At 38.0% G+C, this 22388-nt stretch overlaps 2 protein-coding genes across 3 annotated transcripts in view; one reads left to right on the top strand and one right to left on the bottom strand.

Annotated features, from left to right (window-relative positions):
• Window positions 1–75: 75 nt before the first annotated feature.
• On the top strand, window positions 76–9996 carry LOC141429555 (UDP-glucuronosyltransferase 2B20-like). The gene is made up of 4 exons (XM_074089909.1): window positions 76–102; window positions 1263–1760; window positions 7578–7806; window positions 9018–9996. Exons 1-4 carry the CDS (start codon window positions 76–78, stop codon window positions 9599–9601), a joined length of 1338 nt encoding a protein of 445 aa, XP_073946010.1. The 3' UTR covers window positions 9602–9996.
• A 3089-nt stretch (window positions 9997–13085) lies between these two features.
• The window catches only part of LOC141429554 (sensory neuron membrane protein 1-like), a 32507-nt gene continuing 23204 nt past the window's right edge, over window positions 13086–22388 (bottom strand). The window contains exons 8-10 of one of the 2 annotated variants that reach the window (XM_074089907.1): window positions 21534–21659; window positions 14924–15065; window positions 13086–13935 (exon numbers count right to left, since the gene is read on the bottom strand). In XM_074089907.1, coding sequence (XP_073946008.1) covers window positions 13811–13935; window positions 14924–15065; window positions 21534–21659 — 393 coding nt within the window. In that variant the 3' untranslated portion in view covers window positions 13086–13810. Of the gene's footprint in view, window positions 13936–14909; window positions 15066–21533; window positions 21660–22388 lie in introns of both variants that reach the window. The other variant, XM_074089908.1, reaches the window with a different exon arrangement.

The following is a 22388-nucleotide window of genomic DNA, read 5'->3' as shown; positions in this document are numbered from 1 at the left end:
GCCTGGCGTCCTACGTGAGGGCTACATGTCTCATGACCTGGTGGGGCGAAGATGAGGGGAAGAGCCCCTCCAGTGATGGACGTGTTCCGATATGGTTATGAGGTAAATGGTAAAATATATGTTTCGTTTTCATACTGCACGTTAGTACAGAGGAGAATAATCCTTTACCATTGTATTTTCTCGGAATTGTTCGTATTTGTCGTGCTTTTGTCAGCCTCAGTACCCATCAAGATAGCGTAGGGGTCGGTCGAAGATTAATAATTGATATAGAGTTATTAACACCAAAGTTAAGATTTTTATGATTGGTTATTTGGAGTCTTTTAGTATTTTTTATTTCAACTCCAAATTTGTTACTTTTACGGGTATCCGTGAAAACATATCGAAAATACAAATGAGACATGGATGCACAGAAAAACCAGAAAAAGAGACCAGCGCTGGGAATCGAACCCAGGTCCTCAGCAATCCGTGCTGCGTGCTATAACCCCTACACCACCGCTGGACAGGAATTTAGACACGAATTTTTCCTATGCATACATATCTCAGGTTGCTTATTTCTACTACGCTACTTATGCAGCAGCACTAGCGACATCTATGTTTTCGCTCTCATCGAGAGACGTCACACTCTATCGGAACCAACCGCTCACCCAGACAAGAGATGTCGCTACTAAGCAATCAAATTATGATTGGTTATTTGGAGTCTTTTTGTATTTTTATTTCAACTCCAAATTTGTTACTTTTACGGGTATCCAGTGAAACCATATCGAAAATACAAACTGAGACATGGATGCACAGAAAAACCAGAAAAAGAGACCAGCGCTGGAATCGAACCCAGGTCCTCAGGTTCGGTCAGCGCTGGTCTCTTTTTCTGGTTTTTCTGTGCATCCATGTCTCAGTTTGTATTTTCGATATGGTTAAGATTTTTATTAGATTTTTGTTTACAATACTTTATCATTCTCATAGTATATTTTAAAATGAAATGACTGTTTGTAAGCTATGTGATTCGTTGCCATGTCATTTTAAAAGGCGTCAAGGCGTTAACTCTTTGAACGGTTATAAATTACCAATGTATCAACAAATTATGTCAGTTCAAAATTAATATTTAAAACACAGGTCTGCTTCCCCTTGAAGCTATGAAAAAATTAAACTTCAGCGCAATCGAAAGATACAGTAATTCATTAGAAAATGTGTATCCGTACAATAAGGTACCTACTTCTGGTTGTCCTAGAAACTTAAATGTAAAACCAAAATAATTTTTCTTCCAGGTCTGCGATGCTTTTCTAAGCGACATCGAGACGCGAGCCTTCCTCCGATCAGGGAGGACGTTCGACCTCCTGATCTTAGATGGAACCTACCCCGAATGTGCCCTCGGCATCGTCTACAAACTGAAAGTGCCATTCATGTACATCAACACAGTTGGATTCTACGCCATGCCATTGAGCAACTCAGGAAGTCCATCTCCGTACTCCGTCATCCCATTCTTCGGTCGAGGCTACACTGACAACATGGGGTTAGCAGATAGAGCCATGAATGCTGCCTGGCATGTTGGAATCAACGGCATGCACAGCGTGATGACAATCTTCCTTCAACGGGTTCTAAGGAGACATTTTGGATCGCAGATACCCCACGTTTATGATATGGCAAAGAATGTGAGCTTTATTCTTCAGAATGGACACTATTCTGTATCGTACCCGCGGCCATATTTACCGAATGTGGCTGAAGTCGCCTGTATTCATTGTAAAGAAGCAAAGAGATTAAATCCTGTAAGTATATTTCAATTAATTTTCGATTTTTAATCTTTCACCGAAAATATTCGCAGTTGGTAGGACCTTGTGCAAGGTCCGCCCGGATTGCTACCACCATCTTGCTCGCTAATCCTGCCGTGAAGCAGCAGTGCTTGCATTGTTGTGTTTCGGCGTGGAGAGTAAGACAGCCGGTGAAATTACTGGCACGTGCGGTATCCCATCTTAGGCCTCTAGGTTGGCAACGCGTCTGCAATACCCCTGGTGTTGCAGATGTTTATGGGCGGTGGTGATCTCTTACCATCAGGAGACCCACTTGCTCGTTTGCCATCCAGTCGTATAAAAAAAAATATATGTTCCCCAAACGATTCATTTCCCAACTGCTTCATAATAATATAGACGAACGATTATTTTTTTAATTGTAAGTTTTTAACGATGCTGAAGTACCCATTCAGCATCGTTAAAAACTTACCCTAATCTAACCTCTAGGGTTCTACAAAATAGTCTTGAAGTAATCCCTAAATAGTTTACAGTATTGTATTGTAAAACTCTTTATTGTACATAAAAACACATGAAAATAAGGGAACACAGGATAATAAGATGTACAAAGGCGAACTACACAGTATTGTACAATATTATAGTTTCAGTAAACACAATCGTTCGTCCATTTAAAACAGTTGGCAAATAAATTATTTGGCGAAAAATATTTCCGGCTAAAAACCAGGATCGCTTAGTTTTTAGATTCAGTTTATAGTAACAAAAATTTCAACCACTTTATTGACTAATGACCACCTGCAGAAAGAATATAGATTTAGGGGCTGTTTCACCACCCATTGATTAATTTTATTTGACGGATAAATGTGATGCTGTCTCTGTCTATTCGAACAAAACAAACAGACACGGCATCACATTAATCCGTTAAATAAAAATCAATAGATGATGAAACAGCCAGCAGTGTAAAGCTTGGTTAAGTACAGTCAAAATGTGTGGAACAGAGGGCATATTGTCAACTCAACGACGTTCATGATCATATTAACAATCTCTTTCCATCTTCATCTAATACTGTTATACTGAAAGAAGTAGTGGAAGCGATTGTGATTCCGAGTGCATTGAAGAATCCTGAGGGCTTAACGACTAAATACATCTAGATATTTTTAATAGCCTATTAAGCGATAGTTACCAAGTGTGTGTTACTTAATACAACATATACATTTTTAAAATATTTTGAAACTTTTAGCGCTCTAATAACACTGTAGTGGAAACAAAAAGGTATGGTGTGAGTTTTTGTCACTGTAGTTTTTTTAACATTATGCGTGGATATAATTATATTATATTACGTAATACAACAGCCGCTGCTTTGATTTCACAAAATATAATACCATAACAAAGTTTTAGTTAAACCAAAATGGAACAAATTTTGTCGCATTATCCTGTTCGTGAACTTTTCGAATTCGGTTATTCAGGTAAATTAACTTTGTTTCAATGCTGCTATGTCCCGTGATACTATAGCGGTACAATACGCTGTTCTGTATCATAATTAGAGTTGTTTTAACTTCTTAGATAATCTTATTATTGTTAAAATGCTTAGCTGTAGCTCTTAAACGGGTGGACCGATTCAAATACGGTTTTTTTATTTGAAAGCAGATTTTCTGGCAATAGTTCTTAGATATGTTTTATCAAAATCGGTTCTGCCGTTTTTGAGATATTGAACTTTGAAATGACAAAGTCGGGTGTTTTCCAACTTTTTGATGGTTAGGTTATTTTAAACGCTTCTTTGAGTCCTGGCAACGTGTACGAATAGTAAAACAGTTTAAAAATAGAATAGCGATGATCGTTAGAAAAAAAAACTATAATTTAAAGTAATCTAACACACACGCACACGGGTCGTTCTTCTTTTTAACCTACAAAAAGGTGTCTCCACCAGTCAGTGATAAAAAAAACAAGGAAATTTGAAATTACTTTTTCTTAATTGTATTTCAACATGCACTGTATATACACATAATAGCTGTGCACGATTAAATAACATATTTATTGAATAGTTTCATTGTAAAAAGTACGTTACAGAATTGTAAATCTGCGTGACAGAAGTGTATTTCATACAAATCATAGTTGTCTCCCGCTACCTCGGCTTGCGTATAATTCATAATATTAGGAAAAAAATTATATGAGGACACAAAACTTAAAAATATCTTATAACTCCTAAATATATTACCTATCATGTAATAGCAACCATTATTTTTTATCACGTTAAATAAATTATCAAAAAAATCTCAAATACTTGTCTCACTGCTCCCTGATGTTTTATTTAGTAAATTCTGTCACGTGGATTGACCTTCGAAATACGCGTTTGTGCCGCTCATCTTTGTGGCCTGCGATTGTAGGTTTAGACCCCTTTCCGCCCTTGGTATGATTTTCCCTCTGAGATCAAGAGACAGCGCGTCAGTGGCCCGAAAGCTGCGATAGGAGGTGCGTGTGTTTATTCGGCTACCGCTTCGTCACGTAAGTAATTGATTGAAAATATAATTATTATTGTTACTTTTCGTTGTCTACTCATACGTAATGAGAAATATTTCATTGCCAACGTGTAATTAACGTATTCTATGCTAAATTTTAAATGTTATCGACTTTGCAATAAATTTTTACCCCTCGGTCACATACAACTCCGTCACATATTTATTGTGACGGAGTGGTAAACTACGTGACGGAGGGGTAAAATAAACGATATGCATGTTTTATTTATGCTGAATCCGAGAAATACTGAAATAGATTCACTAGTTATTATGGTTATTATTCCTACGGAAAGTGTTACAAATATTTTTCTATCTTCTCGTATGTTTAGGTACTTATTAGTTATTTCCTATTTCCAGATACCATCATGGCGAAAAAGAAGACATTAATACTAGCAGAAAGACAGCGGCATTGTCGGGAGATACGAAAAAATAACCCTGAGAAGGTAGCTGAAATAAAACGCAAGGATCAGTGGCTTCGAAATTGAAATATTGTCTTGCTAGACTGTGCTATTGTTAATAATGATTATTTTATTTTATGTTTTTGGGAATTTTACTTAAGACGAGTGAGTAGTTATTTAATTTTAAAATTAAAATACTTATCTCTTAAGTTACTGTTACACATGCTAGTTACTAGCTTGCTAATAAGCATGTTTGTGAGCATGCTCATGGACTGTTTACATTTGCTAGCAATAAGCATGCTAGTTTTGAGTATGCTCCTAAATAAGCATGCTCAAAACAAACACTCCGATACACATGCCTTTTGATAGCATGCTCTCTGCCAGTTCAAATTCAGTATTGCCACGGCAATTACCGTGTTCTACGGCTTTCAGGCCAAAAAAAAACTCAAAATCCAACGGCCTACGGCTGCAGCCCTGCGGCTTCACTTTTTATTTAAGTACATTTACATTCATTCATTCTCTTTTTTTGTATTCTTTCACTTGGAACTCTCGTGGCACTACCAATACTAGCATGCTCATTAAGCAAACGCATTCACACTTGCTTATTACCTTTCCCCCTTCCACCCCCGCAACAACTAGCATGTTCAAAAATAGCAGGGCCTGCTATTAGAGAGCATGCCACCAAAAACATGCTCAATAGTAGCATGTCCTGTACACACATGCTAGTAGGTAGCATTTGCTCAATAGTAGCATGCTTTCGTGATAGTAACGAGCATGTGTAACAGTGTAGATTTATTGTAAAGGTTTCATTAATTGTCTAAGTTCAATCTCATGTTATTTTATAGGACAATGTTGAAGACTGATAAAGATCTATAAAAAACTGATTCTAGAAAAATAAACCTGTTTTATTCCAAAAAACAGCCTGGTGTCCCCTAGAATAACAACTCTGTCACATAAGTTACAACTCTGTCACGACGTTGTCCCCTGGTAGGAAAAATATTTTGGTCGTTTATATATTTTGTTATGACTGGTGTACCATTGGAAAATACATTTTTAGAACAGTTGATGATATTGCCGTCTGTGATATTCGTATTTATTTGTAAATTATAGTAAAAATTGATTTATAGCAAAAACACACTTTATATTAGCAGAAAATGTGACAGAGTTGTATAAGATCATGAATAAAACATATTTTATAAATAAAAATGTATTATTTAAATATGTTTTCTAAAAGTTCCTGTAGTTAATTAATGATTTACAAAAGAACAATTTATTTGACGAAGAGTATTCGATAGAATAAAATAAAAGATTTTGTGACGGAGCGGTAATTTTTTTTGTCGAATCCATCTTTCAGGTCTCGAAAATCGTACAAAAATCTGTAAACTGCTCGGCCAACAACTTTTTCCGATAGAATAGAAATTCTGCTATCAGAATATATATATATGCTGACGAAGAAGCTTTATAATTTTTTTTTCGAAACCGAGCTAATGTTTTATCAAATTGTAGGTTAAAAAGAAGAACGACCCACACATCATTGAACTGCTTCTTAAGTTAAAGTTAAAGCTTATGCGGTAAATTTCAAATGTGATTCTGTGGACACATTCCCAATAACCTAACCAACAAAAAGTTGGAAAATCCGCAACATTGTCACTTCAAAGTTCAATATCTCAAAAACGGCTGAACCGATTTTTATGAAACATGTCTAAGAACCATGGCTAAAAACCCTGATTTTAAAAACAAACGCATTCAAGTCGCTCCACCCGTTTGAGAGCTACGGTGCCACAGACAGACAGACAGATACAATAGTGTTCAAACTTATAACACCCCTATTTTTGCGTTGGGGGTTAAAAAATTCAGAGGAGCGAACCCAGGCTCAATACCTATGACTCTCTGCTTCAAAGACCATAGGGCAAAGCATTAGGCTACTCGTACCACAGCTATTATGCTATCATGCAAGGCAAAAAATGAGTAACTCTCCATTTTTAGTTTTTTATTCGATTGGATGGCAAATGTGCAAGTGGGTCTCCTGATGGTAAGAGATTACTACCGCCCATAGACGCAACACCAGGAGGATTGCAGATGCGTTGCCAACCTAGAGGCCTAAGATGAGATACCTCAAGTGCCAGTAATTTCACCGGCTGTCTTACTCTCCACACCGAAACACAACAGTGCAAGCACTGCTATTTCACGGCAGGATTAGCGAGCAAGATGGTGGTAGCAATCCGGGCGGACCTTGCACAAGGTCCTACCACCTGCAAAATGAGTTGTTGGTAGTCATGGTCGGTGGTGATTATTTCCCGTCAGATGACACCCGCTTCGTGTGCCTCCCTCAAGGTCTCTACCCATTACACCTGCCATGCCTGCCATGACCGTAATAGGAACGGAATGTCAAGCGCATATGTCGGCGGCCGATCGTAAAATTATCCAGATCACGAAATTCCTAGGCATATCGTGAAATGGCGCCATTTCATGAATTGGCTAAGGGACATCCGTCATATAATTCAAAACTCACCGTTTAACGATTTGCCTAGTGACGTTTAGGCATATCATGAAACGCCGCCATTTCATGATTTGGTCAGTTTAGGCAAATTATAAAATTCCTAGGCATATCATGAATCGCCGCCATATCGGTTCTGGCACTTCGCCTACCAAATTTCTACCTTTGCATACCAAATTTCAAGTGGAGTCTATTAACCGTTGAAGAGTTCCGTCCTGCGGAGACGATCCTGGCTGGACAACCAGGATGTCACTACTAGATTATTGTATTGTCACCCGGTTTTCATAAGTATTTCAAATTTTAAGTCAATCTGACTACTGGACATTGGTAAAATTTAACTTGCAAACAGACGGACAACGGGTCAGGTGAAACTAAATAAAAGCTTGTAAAAAGGTTCGTTCTAACACTTAGTACAAGACCTCCTTTTTTCCAGGAATTAGAAGAATGGATCTCGGGCGCCGGTGAAGCTGGCTTCGTATACATATCCATGGGTTCGTCAGTCCGTACGTCCAAGATGCCTCTCTCTGTGCACAAGCTGATTGTGAACGCGCTGGGAAGGTTGCCTCAGAGAGTGCTGTGGAAGCAGGATGCTGAACAAAACATGACGGATATACCTGCCAACGTGAGACTGTACAAGTGGTTGCCGCAGCAGGACTTGTTAGGTAAGACATAGGACCTATACCACGGATTATAGGAAAGAGGTCGGGAAAAACACCAGTATTAGGTCTCACCAGGTCAGTTTAGACCAGATGTTTCCAAACTTTTTTCTCACAGATCGCTTTCAAAGTTTTACTGTTTTCGGTAGACCCCCTGCTGCTACATTACTACTATATTCCCAAAATATCAATTTTTTTCTTCAACGTGGACCCCGTCTGGTTTCCCGCGGGTCCTTGGGGGTCCACCGGACCTCTTTGTGAACCTCTGGTTTAGACGGTGCCAGTAATGAGGGCTATCGCGTCTGAATTCGCCGCTAGAGGCGCTAGTGTAGCGTGAGGTCTCCGAAATGTCAAATGTAATAGTTTTTGGGTGAGCTACGTGGGTTTATTTATAATTAGAATAATTTTGTGAATATTTTGCAATATCTCAAAGCCCAAATAGGTATTTTACAAGTTCTTATTAAATAATTTAACCTGTGTTGTTTGTTTGGGTCAAATCTTGCAAGTCTTGTAAGTCTAACCCGTGTGGTGTCGGGATAGAATTACACCTCTCCATTTCTTCCGTGGATGTCGTAAGAGGCGACTGAGGATATAGGTTAAGGTATACCGTAGGCGACAGGCTAGGAACCTGTCACTATTGTACTTTTTGTCAAACTTTAAACCTAAAATTGCTAAAAGTGGCTCCGAAGCGGTAACGTTTCGTATGCTCTGCCTACCCCATTTGGAATACAGGCGTGATGTTTGTGTGTGTGTGTGTGTAAGTCTAAGGCTCACTATCTGTCACTTACTTAATCCCCAGTTTTTGATCCTTCTCTATTCTTTTCGTTTTTTGTTTATATTGTTTCTTTAACTTCCTTTTTAAATTCCTTTTCTCACATGCGGCCTTATGATATTTTGTATTAAGTATATATGTAGTTTACAGGTATTATATTTTGTATTGTTTTTAATAAAAAAAAACTATTAATTCTACGTTTCTCCTGTTAACTCTGCCACCTACATTAGTCTGTTCATATTTATTAATTTCTCAGAAATTGGTTGTCTGGAAGAGATCGCTTTTTAGCGATAAGACCGCCTATTGTCTACCTGAATTTTTCTATTTTTGTAATGTTGGTGATCAAAGAATATTTGTATTGTATTGTCTAATTTCACGCCCCTTTAGGACCCTTAAGTGACCTAATTCAAAATTACAAGTTTACTGACATTCAATTTTTTTTCAGGCCACCCAAAAATTAAGGCGTTTGTCACCCACGGAGGTCTTCTCAGCATGTTCGAGACAGTGTATCATGGAGTACCAATCGTCACCATCCCGGTATTCTGCGACCACGACGCCAACGCTCTTAAAGCTGAAGTTGATGGATACGCAAAGAAGCTAGAACTCCGGCACATAACATCCGAAAAGCTTTATGATGCTATCAAAGAAGTTATCAACGAACCAAAGTATAAAGTGGAAGTAATGAAAAGACAGATGCTTTTGCGTGATCAGAAAGAAACGCCTCTAGAACGAGCGGTTTATTGGACTGAGTATGTTATAAGGCATAAAGGAGCTTATCATCTTCAATCACCAGCTAAAGATTTGAATTTCATTCAATATTACCTACTGGACGTTGCAGCTATCGCTTTGATAGTAGTGTTTACAGTAATAACGCTTGTTTCTTACGCCATAAGGATTGGTTTTAAGAGATTAGTGGGTTATGTACAGAACAGAAGAATGAACCAGTTGTTGTATAAGTCCAACGATTTGTTGAAGCGTTCAAAGAAGTTGATCGATCACTCGTCGACGATATCGAAGAAACATTTGTAAATACCAAATTTATTGTCAAGACTGTTCCAGTTTCTAGATAATTGATAGGCATAGCACTCTAGGTGTTGTCCCTTTCTAGCCAGTTGGCGTGAACGAAACAAATGGATAGTCTATGTCCACTAGAAACGGAAATGTTTAACGGCCTCTGACTTACAGTCGCCATCGTAACTCCCTAATTTTACAGTGTCAGCTCCACTTAGCAATAGGCATCGTCCTAAACTCGAATAGGTGTCCTAACCGACAATCGCACGACGCGGCCGCGCGACTCAAATGATTGTAAATCTATTCGTGCGAACTTATTTCGTACGAACGCGTGATCAAACATATTGAATTCGAATAGGTGTCCTAATTGAAATTCACGCGATAATTGCGTCGTCGGGGCACCGTGTTCGCTCGCTCGCCCAGTTTTTGCCAACGCGCGAACACGCGATGGTCGCATCGCTTACTCGCGCGATGATCGCGCATTCGCGTTCTATTAGGACGATGCCTTACGCGATTAAAACTATGGCTATGTTAACGAGAATTTGGATTATGTTTTTGATAGCTACTCTGAATTGTTGTTCTGAAATCCTGTTTATTCGATTCTTTTTTGTTTATATTTATGACACATAGATGGCGCTTGCGACTAGAATTTAAATTCGCTAAGTAATTTAAAAGGCAGCTGGTTCTGAACACATAGAAAATGTTAGCCGTCCACACCAATTCCCTCAGGTGTATTGGTATGCACGTCACAGATGTTGAGGAACTGGCTTCGGTTTCTAGCCCCGGATTTGTTTTTCTGTTGTTTTCTCTTTTGTTTCCAAAAGTAACGGTAAAGAGTGATAGAACAAAAGTTACCATTTGTTACCATTAGAGATTTTAAAGTAATTTAGCTCCCTTGGGTTGGGGGTGATAATTGTACCAAGGACCTGACCTACGTTGTTAAGAGATGTCGGATTGTCAAGAAACCTCGTTTTGTAAATATTTTATGTATAAGTGATGTTGGAAAGACTGGTGATACCGTCCAAGTTAGTTAAGATAATTACGATTGGTATAAATGATTTTAATGTTATTGACGTATTTTATTGATCTGTTGCAACATCAAAGCCTCCCCCCCTTCCCTTCATCCCTAGTAGTCCCTAGCTATCGCCCATAGTTCGCCCGTGCCGATAAAAGTCGCATTGAGTCGTACCTGATGAGGCGACAACTTTGGTGATGGTCACTTATCGCGGATGATTGAGCTAGTGCCGAAGTGTATCTTTTATTCTGAACTCGAGGCTGGCAAGCACAAACAAGGGCAGCTTTTAAGTTTCAAACATGTTCAAAAACGTAATTAAGAAGAGATATTCCATTGAGCCTGCTCTATTTTTTTTTATTCGACTGGATGGCAAATGCGATGGATGCGATGGATTGCAGATGCGTTGCCAACCTAGAGGTCTAAGATGGGATACCTCAAGTGCCAGTAATTTCACCGGCTGTCTTACTCTCCACGCCGAAACGCAACAGTGCAAATACTGCTGCTGCACGATGTGGTAGCAATCCGGACGGACCTTGCACAAGGTCCTACCACCTGCACAAATGGTAAGAATTTACAGCAAGGCGTCTTGAGTAGAGTGAGGTCTGGTAAAGCGTCAGAACTTCAAATCCAAACAAACAAAGAAAAAAATATATTCAACTATTTATAGACATTCATTCAAAGCTTAGAGATATAAAAAGGGTAAGTTAGATTTATTTGGAAAATAAAGGTTCGGTTTCTATTGGTTTGTTTATGGTTTGAAGAGTTACAGGTTAAAATTAGATCAACTAAAAATCCCCTTTCCCCCACCAATACTTATTAGGTACTTACCTACTTACAACGTACTTACAAATAAAATATCAGTTTATGTGAACTATTATTTGTTTATTTCATTTATGTCAATAACAATTATACATAAGTGGAATATACTACGTAATTCCAGTAATCGTGAGGCACATTAGATGTCAAAAGTGGTCAGAAATATCTGAATGCCATAGAGGCAAAGATAAATTACCCAGAGCTCGGAACTGCATAATGTAAAGGTTGCATATGTATAATTAAAAGTTTTTCTTAATTTTGTTAGTTATTTATATGTATTTCTTTTCGGTTAACTTTAAGGGAATCTTCAACTCAGTTAATTTCTCCAGGATACTATGTAGTAGCCGGATAACTTTTTAAATATTTTTCTACTCCTATACTGTAATCTGTGATTTACTTAATCACGAACAATAATTTAACAGCATACATAACAAGATTCTGGAAAAGTCTATATTGTCTATTCCCCATAACAGCACTGTATCGTAATGCTATACCGATACTGCAACCCTTTCCTTTTTTTTCTTAATTCGTACGTTCGGACAGGCTCAGGTGCAGCCAGTTACATATTTTATATGGTTTTTATACAGAATAAAAACTTTCCGAACATAATCCATAGCCTGCCAATGCTGCCAACATAAGTAACGCGTATTTTTAACATCGTCACAGGCAAGTAAACGTTAATCAATAACAAAATTTAACTTGGACAAATTTTGTCATTTTCATATTTCTCACTTGTTTATTGTTGTTTACCTTCTCTTTGCGTTTGCCAAACTTTTTTATTAAAGTATGAAAACGGTTAGTTTACTATTTCTCTAATTTTGTATTGTAATTAATAAGTACCCAGTCGAAGAAAAAGTTTTGTATGCAACGTTGTATAAGTAAGTCAAAAAACTAACTAATAACTGTTGCATAAAATACTATAATCTACTACTTCTGACAATTAGAGTCTAACTTGAAGGCAAAACTTAACAATAAAATGATGCAATCAAAAAATACGTACAATATTTTCACAATTTAAATATTGTATTTCTAATAGATATTATTAAAATAGAGACTAGATTTCTAAATTTCTATTAATATTGCACAATCTACGTTTAATAGGTATTATTTAACTAATCATGCTTACGTAGGTTAAAACTAAAACTAGGAAAAATTAGGTCAAAATGTGTAACTACGAAAATTTTCACAAAAATAATTTACTTATCGGATTCAAACACTGTTAAACTATTGTTATTTAACGTCTGTCGTTTCACTAAAATTTTGACCTATATACCTAATTCTATTTCTGTAAAAGAAATATGTAACTTAATAATCTTTCAGAAACAACATCAAAGTTAGTTCGTAATCGGTATCACAAGTCCCTAAATGTTAAAAACCTACTTAAAGAAAGTAAAAACCTCCTTTTTTATGAAAATTAAATTTGGTAAACGAAACTTGAAAGTAATATTCTTGTAACTACTTAAATTATTTATAGGTATTGCTTATTAACATTTTATGTACTAAAAACTAAACATTGAAATTGCCTAATTCTTAAGCAATTACAGGAAAGTGTAGCTAAACTTTAGAACCTCCAGAAAGATAAAGCTAGTTTGTTCATTTTGTAACTTCTTGAAATATACTTGTAATATAAATACTGAATAATTACATTAACATCACTATTTGTTATTTAAGTTCTTTTTTTTTTCAGCTAAAGGTAAAGCTGATTTTTAATTGCTATTTCATTTAGTTTTACGAGGCATGCTATGAAAAAGAAATGCATCTACAGTAGAACAAAGAATTTCTTTTAAAGTCACATAATTGTCCAAATCTTATAAAATTGTACGAGTACATTTTACGATTTGTCAGTGAATCACATACTGATTTATATTGGTCATTGAGTCCGATACTCGGACGCAGGCGCAAAGATATTTTCAGAAAGAATGCAAAAAATTATAGTTATTTGAAGATATCCTTTTTTAGTAATTCTTTTTCTAAATATTGTTTGAATCGTAATTCTGTTTTTTTTAATACTGCGAATAAAGAATTGTTAAACATACAAACTTATAACACCCCTCTTTTTCGTCGGGGGTTAAAAACCAATAAAAACAAAACAGTCCATTATTTACCTTCAGGTTGTTTTTTCAATAAAACAAATCGTTATCAAGAACAATTATTGAACTACAAACAATGTTACCGGATCAAAAAAAGAAGATTCGAACGTGAAAAAATTGAGCTCAAAAATTGGTTGATTTGAGAAAACCTGACTTTTAAAGGAAGTTTCATTACATAAACTGAATTTCTTAAGTTTTCACTCGACGTAAAAGAAAAAGGAAGGTCTGTCTCCAGACTCCTCCATACACGAAGCCATACAGACGGCCCACTCCCAAAGCGAGGGTTAGAAGCCGTCTCAAGGTGGATTACATCGAGATCTTAGCAGGATCCTGCGCCTGACCGATGACGCTGATGTCTTTCTGCTCTTCTTCAGGGTTGATTTTAGTTGTAGATGCTGAATTATTGGAGACAGCGAAGCTCATTATATTCCCTGGAAATAATCAGGTAATTAATCAGTGGTAATCTAATAACAGCCGTGGTAAGCTAGTGGTTGGACCTAAGTATGGCTTCTCAAGCAGAGGATCTCAAGCGACCTAAAAGCATAGGTGTATGCGATTGGGGTGTCGATTGCGTTGGGCAATTATGGGTTCTTATTTATTTACTATCAGGGCGCAGTGACCCATAGTGAGTCTTGGCCTCTAACACCAGACTACGCCACGCTTTACGATCTTTCGAGAGGATCGAGCCGTGAAGAGAGTGTACTTGGGACGACCGAGTGAATGCAGACCGGTTGGTCGTCCCGGGTACCGGTGGAGGGACGAGGTCCTGAAAGATCTTTACATCTCCGGGTCGAATATGGACTCTGGTTCTGATTAATTTATGAATCATATCATCATTATCCTAGCCTACATACGCCCCACTGCTGGGCACAGCCTCCTCTCAGAATGAGTGGGCTTGGACCGTAGTTCCTACGCGGGACCAGTGCGAATTGGGAACTTCACAGACACCATTGAATTGCTTCGCAGGTCTGTGCAGTTCTTCTCACGATGTTTCCTTTCACCGTAAAGCTGGTGGTAAATGTCAAATATAATTTCACATATGAATTTCGAAATACTTCGAGGTGTGAGCCCGGCAGCCCGGGTTTGAGCCCACGACTCTCTGCTTGAGACTAGGCTACAACTGCTTATCAATCACATACCTAATGTTGATGACTGGATAGCCAAGTGGTTAGAGAACCTGACTACGAAGCTTGAGGTCCCGGCTTCGATCCTCGGCTTGGGCAGATATTTGTATGAATAATACGGGTGTTTGTTCTTGGGTCTTGGATGTTTAATATGTATTAATGTATGGATTTAACTATATATACTATATATGTTTTATCCATTGCCTAGTATCCAGCTTTGCTCAGTTAGGGACTAGGTCAAAATGTTCAATTTTTTTTAGTGTCAATTTTAATGAACGCACCGCTTTAACTCTACCTTTGAAGTGAAACACAGCACCACCCAGCGCTCCGAGGATACCGAAGGAGACCAGCAGCCACTTCAGCACCCCGACGGCTCGTTTCGGCCAGAAGAGCTGGTGCTTCAGCATGTTCACGAACGTCTTGTTGAGAGCCAGACCCTGGAATCACGGTGTAGGGAAATCATCATCAGAAAGAAGACGTTTACTGCTGAACAAAGGCCTCCCCCCTAGAACGCCACAATGAACGACAACTCGCCACTTGCATCCACCGGAAGCCCACAACTCTCACGATGTTGTCAGTCCACCTAGTGGGAGGCCTGCCAACGCTTCGTCTTCCGGTTCACGGTCGCCACTCGAGAACTTTTCTCCCCCAACGGTTAACGGGTAGGGAAATAAATTAAGCAGCATTTCCACCAGAGATGTGTGAGGATGTGTTGCGAGGAATATGATTTTCATTAACCAATAGAAACGCTTCATTAACCTCGCCTCGCTCCGCTCAGCTGTTTCCATCAGAGATGTGCTGTGCGAGGATGTGTAAACGCTGATTCACTAATATTATAAATGGGAAAGTTTGTAAGTCTGTTTGTTTGTTACCTCTTCACGTCTAAACCGTTGAACTGATTTCGATGAAATTGGGTATACAGATAGGTTGAGTTCCGGGGAAGGATATAGGATAGTTTTATCCCGGAAAATTGCATAGTTCCCGGCGGGATAGTGATAAATGAATTCCACGCGGACGGAGTCGCGGGCAACACGCTAATGTAGCGTAGTAGTGTTGTCTAGTACCTAGTATATGTTCTAATATCTGGTAGCATGGTGTACGGTTGTGTCACTCTGAAGATGAGCTCTGGTTGAGTTCGAAACGCGTCAGTGTAGTGTGGTGGTGGTGATAGACGGGTTTGTGTGATTTGTGTGTGTTCTTACAGGTGGAGGAACTGCATGAACACGCATATTTTGCATAAGCTTAGCTATCGTAAGGTCGCGGGTGAGCAAGGTAATTCTTTTAGTTCATTGATATGGACTTCCGCAAAATAACGCCTGATTCAATAAATTATTAGTAGTTTAAGAATAAATAGCAGCCTAAGGTATAAAATATACCTAAACTTGTAATATTCCAATCAAAATATGAAATCCTTAGAGAAAAAAAAACTTAATTTTTTGGTAATGGCTACGGAACCCTATTTAGGGCGTGTCACGCTCTAGGCCGGTTTTTAGAAAGTGATAAGACTGCAAACTAGGCAAAGTTAATTTATGAGTAGTTACCCACGCGAACAAGTGACGTGATCAAAATTTAATTATTGTAAATTATTAAAATGTATTCGTTATTAATAATGTACAAAGACATTCATTGCCTATAAGGCCAACCAAAAATAATACGAGCGTATAGTATTCACATAACATACATTACATTATTGTTTACCTTGTCGTTTTGTATCTTTTTATAATAATAGTGGAGTTTAGTAAGATAATAAAATTATAAAAAAACATATAACACAGGTAAATATCACAAAATCACTGGGCAGAGCCGCACCGCCATCGAAGCCAAATAATTTGGCTAGTGGCTTAATTAAATCGGTGCCGTGTACCACGAATACACATGCTGGTGGCACGGATTATTGTAATAATAATGCCTGATCTTAGCCATCCCATTACTATACCTACTTAAGGATCTGTCCCAACGATCGGCGATAGCTTCTCCGAGGTGTTTGACAAATGTATACATTTGTGGTGCGAAGACTCCGTCTACTGATGTTACAAGGGGAGTAAAAGTTGCATGATGCATTTCACAAGCAGTTTTATTTCTGTGTACTTGTTTTCTGTATCGCTTACTATTTCTGTGCCTTTAGTGTAAGTTTTCGGTTACAAAATACGTCACGATCTTAATTTATATGGAAACACGAACAGCGCCTCTAGCGGAACGTTTGCGATGTTCGTGTTTCCATACAAATTGAGATTTTAACGCGAACGCGATCGAGACGTATTTTGTAACCGAAAACTTACACTAAGGGCACTGGTGTACAATAAAGAGACATTGTATTGTATTGTACTGTACTGTGCATTTTTTTTCTGACCTATTTTTATATCATTGTTATTACCCATTGCAAGATGTTTTTACCCGACTACCCGAAGAAGGGTTATGTTTTTCAAGCGTATGTTTCTTTACCTACCGTAAAGCTCGTGGTACGTTTCATGTAATTTCGCACATGAATTTTGAAGGCTCAGAAGTGTGAGCCCGGGTTTGAACCCGCGATCTTTTGCTTGAGAGGCCATAGGTTAAACCACTAGGGCACCATGGCTGGTCTAGAAGGAAATACCTACACATTTAAATCCTAATATGTAAAGGCGTATTCTTTAGGTACAGACTATGCGCGTTACGTGAACGCGCTTTTCCGGCGTCGCAAATCCTTCAAAGTACAAAAGTGACGGAATTAGAAGTGGGTTTAATGCGCGTTAACTGTGCGTCATCATCTGCGCGTCAAAAATACATCATGTGCAGGCCTTAAAGACTCAGAATACTATAGAGTACTTACGAAGTATAAGTACACTACAGATTATTCCACCTACGTCTTGTGAATCAAAGCACGTGTTGCCACTTCTTTAGATTCCATTTTGATTTAAAATACATAATACTTTCTGACCTAATAATTTGCTCATTTTATGTATACTTGAAGTTTCTCAGTAATAATATATTAGATAATGTCTGGGTTATGGAATATTCATTTAATATTAAAGCATTGAAGCTATTTTGGATCTGACTTTTAATTACTTTATTTCCTACCGAAAGTGATACCTTTGTAATACTTATTTAAATTGATTCGGTCTAGTGACTTCACTGAATGGGAATCAAATTTCAAATTTCATTCTCGAACCTTGAATCACGTCAAAATATAAATTTATCCTCTACCCGTGGCTTTGCACGTGTAATCATTAAGACTGACAATAGAATAGAATTTTCAATATTTTAAAATTCAGTACAATACAATACAATACAATACAATGCCATGCAATACGATACAATACGATACGATACGATACGATACAATACAATACAATACAATACAATACAATACAATGACTATTGAACACCATGATAGTAAGCGATACAGAAAATGGGTAAGTAAACAGAGAGAAAAATTACAAGGTAGGTAAACAATAGACGGCCGGCGGCCTTATCACTTCACTTACTAAATTACTTCTTCGCTTACTAAATCTTCTTCTAATATAATTTTGTGGTCTTCTTTTTTTAGCGTGAATCAGTAGCAAAAACACACACAAAAACTTTCGCTGTAATAATAATATAACCTTCATCATCCCAGCCTATATACGTCCCACTGCTGGGCACAGGCCTCCTCTCAGAACAAGAGGGCTTGGGCCATAGTTCACGCGGCCCAGTGCGGATTGGAACTTCACACACACCATTGAATTGCTTCGCAGATTTGTGCAGGTTTCCTCACGATGTTTTCCTTCACCGCAAAGCTCGTGGTAAATTTCAAATGTAATTCCGCACATGAATTTGGAAAAACTCAGAGGTGCGAGCCGGGGTTTGAACCCACGACCCTCTGCTTGAGAGGCGATAGGTCAAACCACTAGGCCACCACGGCCTTTATATAACCTTAATAGAATTCAATATAGATTTTTGCCACTTTTTTAGCAATGTGTAGTTTCGAAAATCGATTGGAAGTTTGCTCTTGCTACTTTCGATACAAATCGATATTTTAAATCACATTACGAATGGAGTTGGAGTGCAAGGTGGCGCTTTTAAAAAGGTTTCGTGTCATTTGTGGGTTCCATTACTAAATTGCTATAAAATGTAGCACGCTCGGTACCCGTTCAGTTCCATGCGCTTATTGTAGGTACTGAGTCAACCACAAAAGGCGGTGAATATTTAGATTTAGCATTTCTATTGAAATTATGCGTTTTCACCATACTAATGTTTTTTGTTTCATTATTTATACTAGCGAATTGGGAGTCGAAAAACACGATTATTAACATTTTTTTCGATAGATTTGAGTTCCAGAGTAACGTTCAAAAACTTTGGTTTTTCAAATTAAGTATTTTCAAATTACTCTCGTCGACATGGGTATCCTGCCCGTCCTTACCTACGGCGTGCAAACATACGTACTACAAAATTTGAATAAACAATTTTATTCCGTTGCTTAGCTTAATTTATATGATCAATCAATCTTTAAATTATTCCGCGGTGTCTATAGACCAATATTGGCGGTAGGTATACACAGCTTAAAGCAACGCGGGCTTCCTACGGAAGGGAGTAGCCATTCGCCGCATTCCCCTCTGTCAAAGTACAGGCCCAACTGGGCATACGAATTTTATAAAACAAGGCACGCTCGGATTTCAAACTAGACCGAATCGAGTCGCGCGAGGGAACGCTGCAGTACTAAAAATGACGAATTGTTCAGTTTTCTGCTGTAAAAAGAGATATGGGACATCAAGCTTGCAAAAAGATGGTGTTACATTTCACATGTAAGTAAAGTGTTATCGTATTATTGCTATTTAATTACATTTAAACAACAAAGTCGTACATTATTGTCCGATTCGTTTACCAATATCGAGTCAGCTAATCCGTACAAATTTCGCCGATGAACAACTTAGTGATGTTACTGTCAATGTGTGAGTTTTGAGTCATCTATACACGAATTATTAATGTATTGTTGGATTAATTATGTGTTAACGTCGTCATAACAGTCAGTTTTGTATTTTTTAAATTTAATTGTATACTGTAGTTTTTAAGTATTTTATTTGTAATTATTTTATGTTGAAAAAATGACTTCCTGCCAATTCCTGGCAATGATGGTCTTTCCGAAAGCGCTGGTAGTTTAAAAAATGACGTGTAAAAGTGCCCATTGCGGCCTATTTACTGAATAAATGATTTGAGTTTGAGTTGGCAGTTTTGTTTTTGTATGTAAGTGTGCAGAACTGCACATGTGTGCACATTTCCAGAACTATTTTAAAGGTAATCTACCGCTAAGGCTACTTCCGGTAGGAAACCCGCATTGCTCTATTTTAAGACACACAGCGATATATATCCTAATGTGTTATTATAGATACAGTATTTTTAATACACCTACCATTTACCTAATATTACATTTGTATATGCCGAAAACGTAGCTATTTCACAGTTCCGTAATTTCCCAATCAAAATAAATGAAGCCGATTGATTGAATGAATTCATTTTATTCAGCGACGATGTGGTAAAACGTTCGGAGCCTTCATTTTATGGAAGGTACAAATGGAATGGAGATGAAATTAGTGGATGGTGTAACTTTGTTTACATTGTGCTACAGGTACAGGATGTTTTATCTGTATTACTAGCTGTTGCCCGCGGCTTCGCCACCATTGTAAGTTTTCTAAAGTTTCTTCCATAAAAACCTTCACCTGACAATAACGAACACAACAAAAAAATAATTACTTACTGGACTGATTGCTCCAGCCGTTCCCGAGTTTTGCGCTTAGCAACACATTTTACGATTCATTTTTATTTATACAGATTTGCGATTTGTGATTTGCGATTGCGATTTGAGATTGCGATGTTTGTGTTTCTATATACATAAATTGAGATTTTAACGTGAACGCGATCGAGACGTATTTTGTAACCGAAAACTTACACTAAGGGCACAGGTCGAATTCCCGGTACCCGATACACTTCCCAATAAAGTGACAACACTGAACTTCAATTTTTGCTTCGATATTTTCTTTTCTTTTCCTGTCAGACGCCGTACAGTGATAAGACAGAGTGCAATGATAATGATGGAGCAAAAATACACCAAACGCCTCCTAGAGTATGAATTATGAATTAAATTAATTTCAGGAGCATAGTTACCCAAGCGCCGGCTAACACTGCTCCTAAATTAAAGTTTTAATATATGTATATATTAAAACAAGATTATGACGTCGTTTAAGCAAGCCAGCATAATAAGGGGTGATCTACTTTACACAAATACATATATGAACATACCACAGCATAGTAATATTTAAAATAAAACAAAGATTACGAAATTTGGAGCAAAATCGGTGCTAAGTAGCCTCGTTTTGCGGTATGTGTACGAGTATTCATATGTTTTTGAGATATTAAACTTTAAAATGACAATGTCGAGTGTTACTTAATTTTCTAAGTTAGGTTTTACTTAGTTCTGACAGTTCTCTCTGTGATGTGCAGTGAGGGTTAGCAGCCCCAGTAGCTGCACCCGCACCCGCCAGCACCGGCAACAGGGTAAGCAGCACTAGGGTAGGCAGCAGTGCAGGAATAGGGTAGGACTACTGTAGGTACTGTAGAAACACAGAGATCCGGAAGAGAACGAAATTGGTCGACATAGCTCGTGTGATCGCTAGCAGAAAATGGAAGTGGGCGGGCCATATATGCCGTAGACTGGAAAACAGGTGGGGTAGTCGGGTGCTTGAGTGGAGGCCTAGAGTAGGGCATAGAAATGTAGGCAGGCAACCGATGCGTTGGACCGACGACCTTGTTAGAGTGGCCGGAAAGGACTGGATGCGAAAGGCGCAAAACCGGGAAGAATGGCGTGCATTAGAAGAGACCTACACTCAGCATTGGGTGGTGAAAGGTTGAAAAAGAAGAAGAAGACTGTAGGTACTGATGCTGATGATACTAACCTCTTCAATCCAGAATAAAGGAGCTATGGTGTCTGGTAGATCCTTGAACAGTTCCAGTTTGTCAGTTTTAAGCAGACGCATGTTGAACTGGATCCTTTGACGAGCTTCCATCGGAGTGCCGCTGATCTGTAAGGTCGAAGTTATAATTAAGGTACCTACACATAAATCTTATCTTACCTTCATCATCATCATATCAGCCATTGGACGTCCAATGTTAGACATACGAGTAGGCCTGCCCCATAGACCTCCAGTTACTTCAGTTGAAAGCGACCTGCATCCTCCGTGATATCCTTGATCTTATAGTACTAACAAATGAATGTAAAAAAAGATTTTTTTTAACAAAAAAGTAAAACCGATTCCAAAAAAATAAAAAATGGAACCGACTACAAAACCCTTGAAAATATTTTTCTAGGTACCTACTAGGAAAATCGCCATAGGTGTGCCTATAAAATTTGAGGTTTGCCCTCGATTTCCCTAGGATCCCATCATCAGATCTTGACTTGGTGACAACGGGACCAACTCAGAAGAATACCCTTTCGAATAAAAAAAGAATTTTGAAAATCGGTCCACAATTGGCTGAGCAATCGGTGAACATACATAAAAAAAAATACAGAAATTGGAACATAGAACCTCCTTTTTTGAAGTCAGTTAAAAACTGAGTATGTGCATAGTTAAAGTGAGAAAAGTATTTCCATGTCAAAGTCTTTAGTAAAAACTTTTTTCACTACATCTATACGTGTGTATGTTACACTCAAGTTACACTTTCACGCTCCACGCTAAAGCGGCTGGACAGATTTGGATGACATTTGTTGGTGTAGACAGCTAGGAGTCTGGAATACATCGGCTGTTTTTTGT

This window comes from Choristoneura fumiferana, chromosome 7, assembly GCF_025370935.1.
Source record: "Choristoneura fumiferana chromosome 7, NRCan_CFum_1, whole genome shotgun sequence".
NCBI classification, from domain to species: Eukaryota; Metazoa; Arthropoda; class Insecta; order Lepidoptera; family Tortricidae; genus Choristoneura; species Choristoneura fumiferana.
This window is presented reverse-complemented; position numbering and strand designations above follow the sequence as displayed.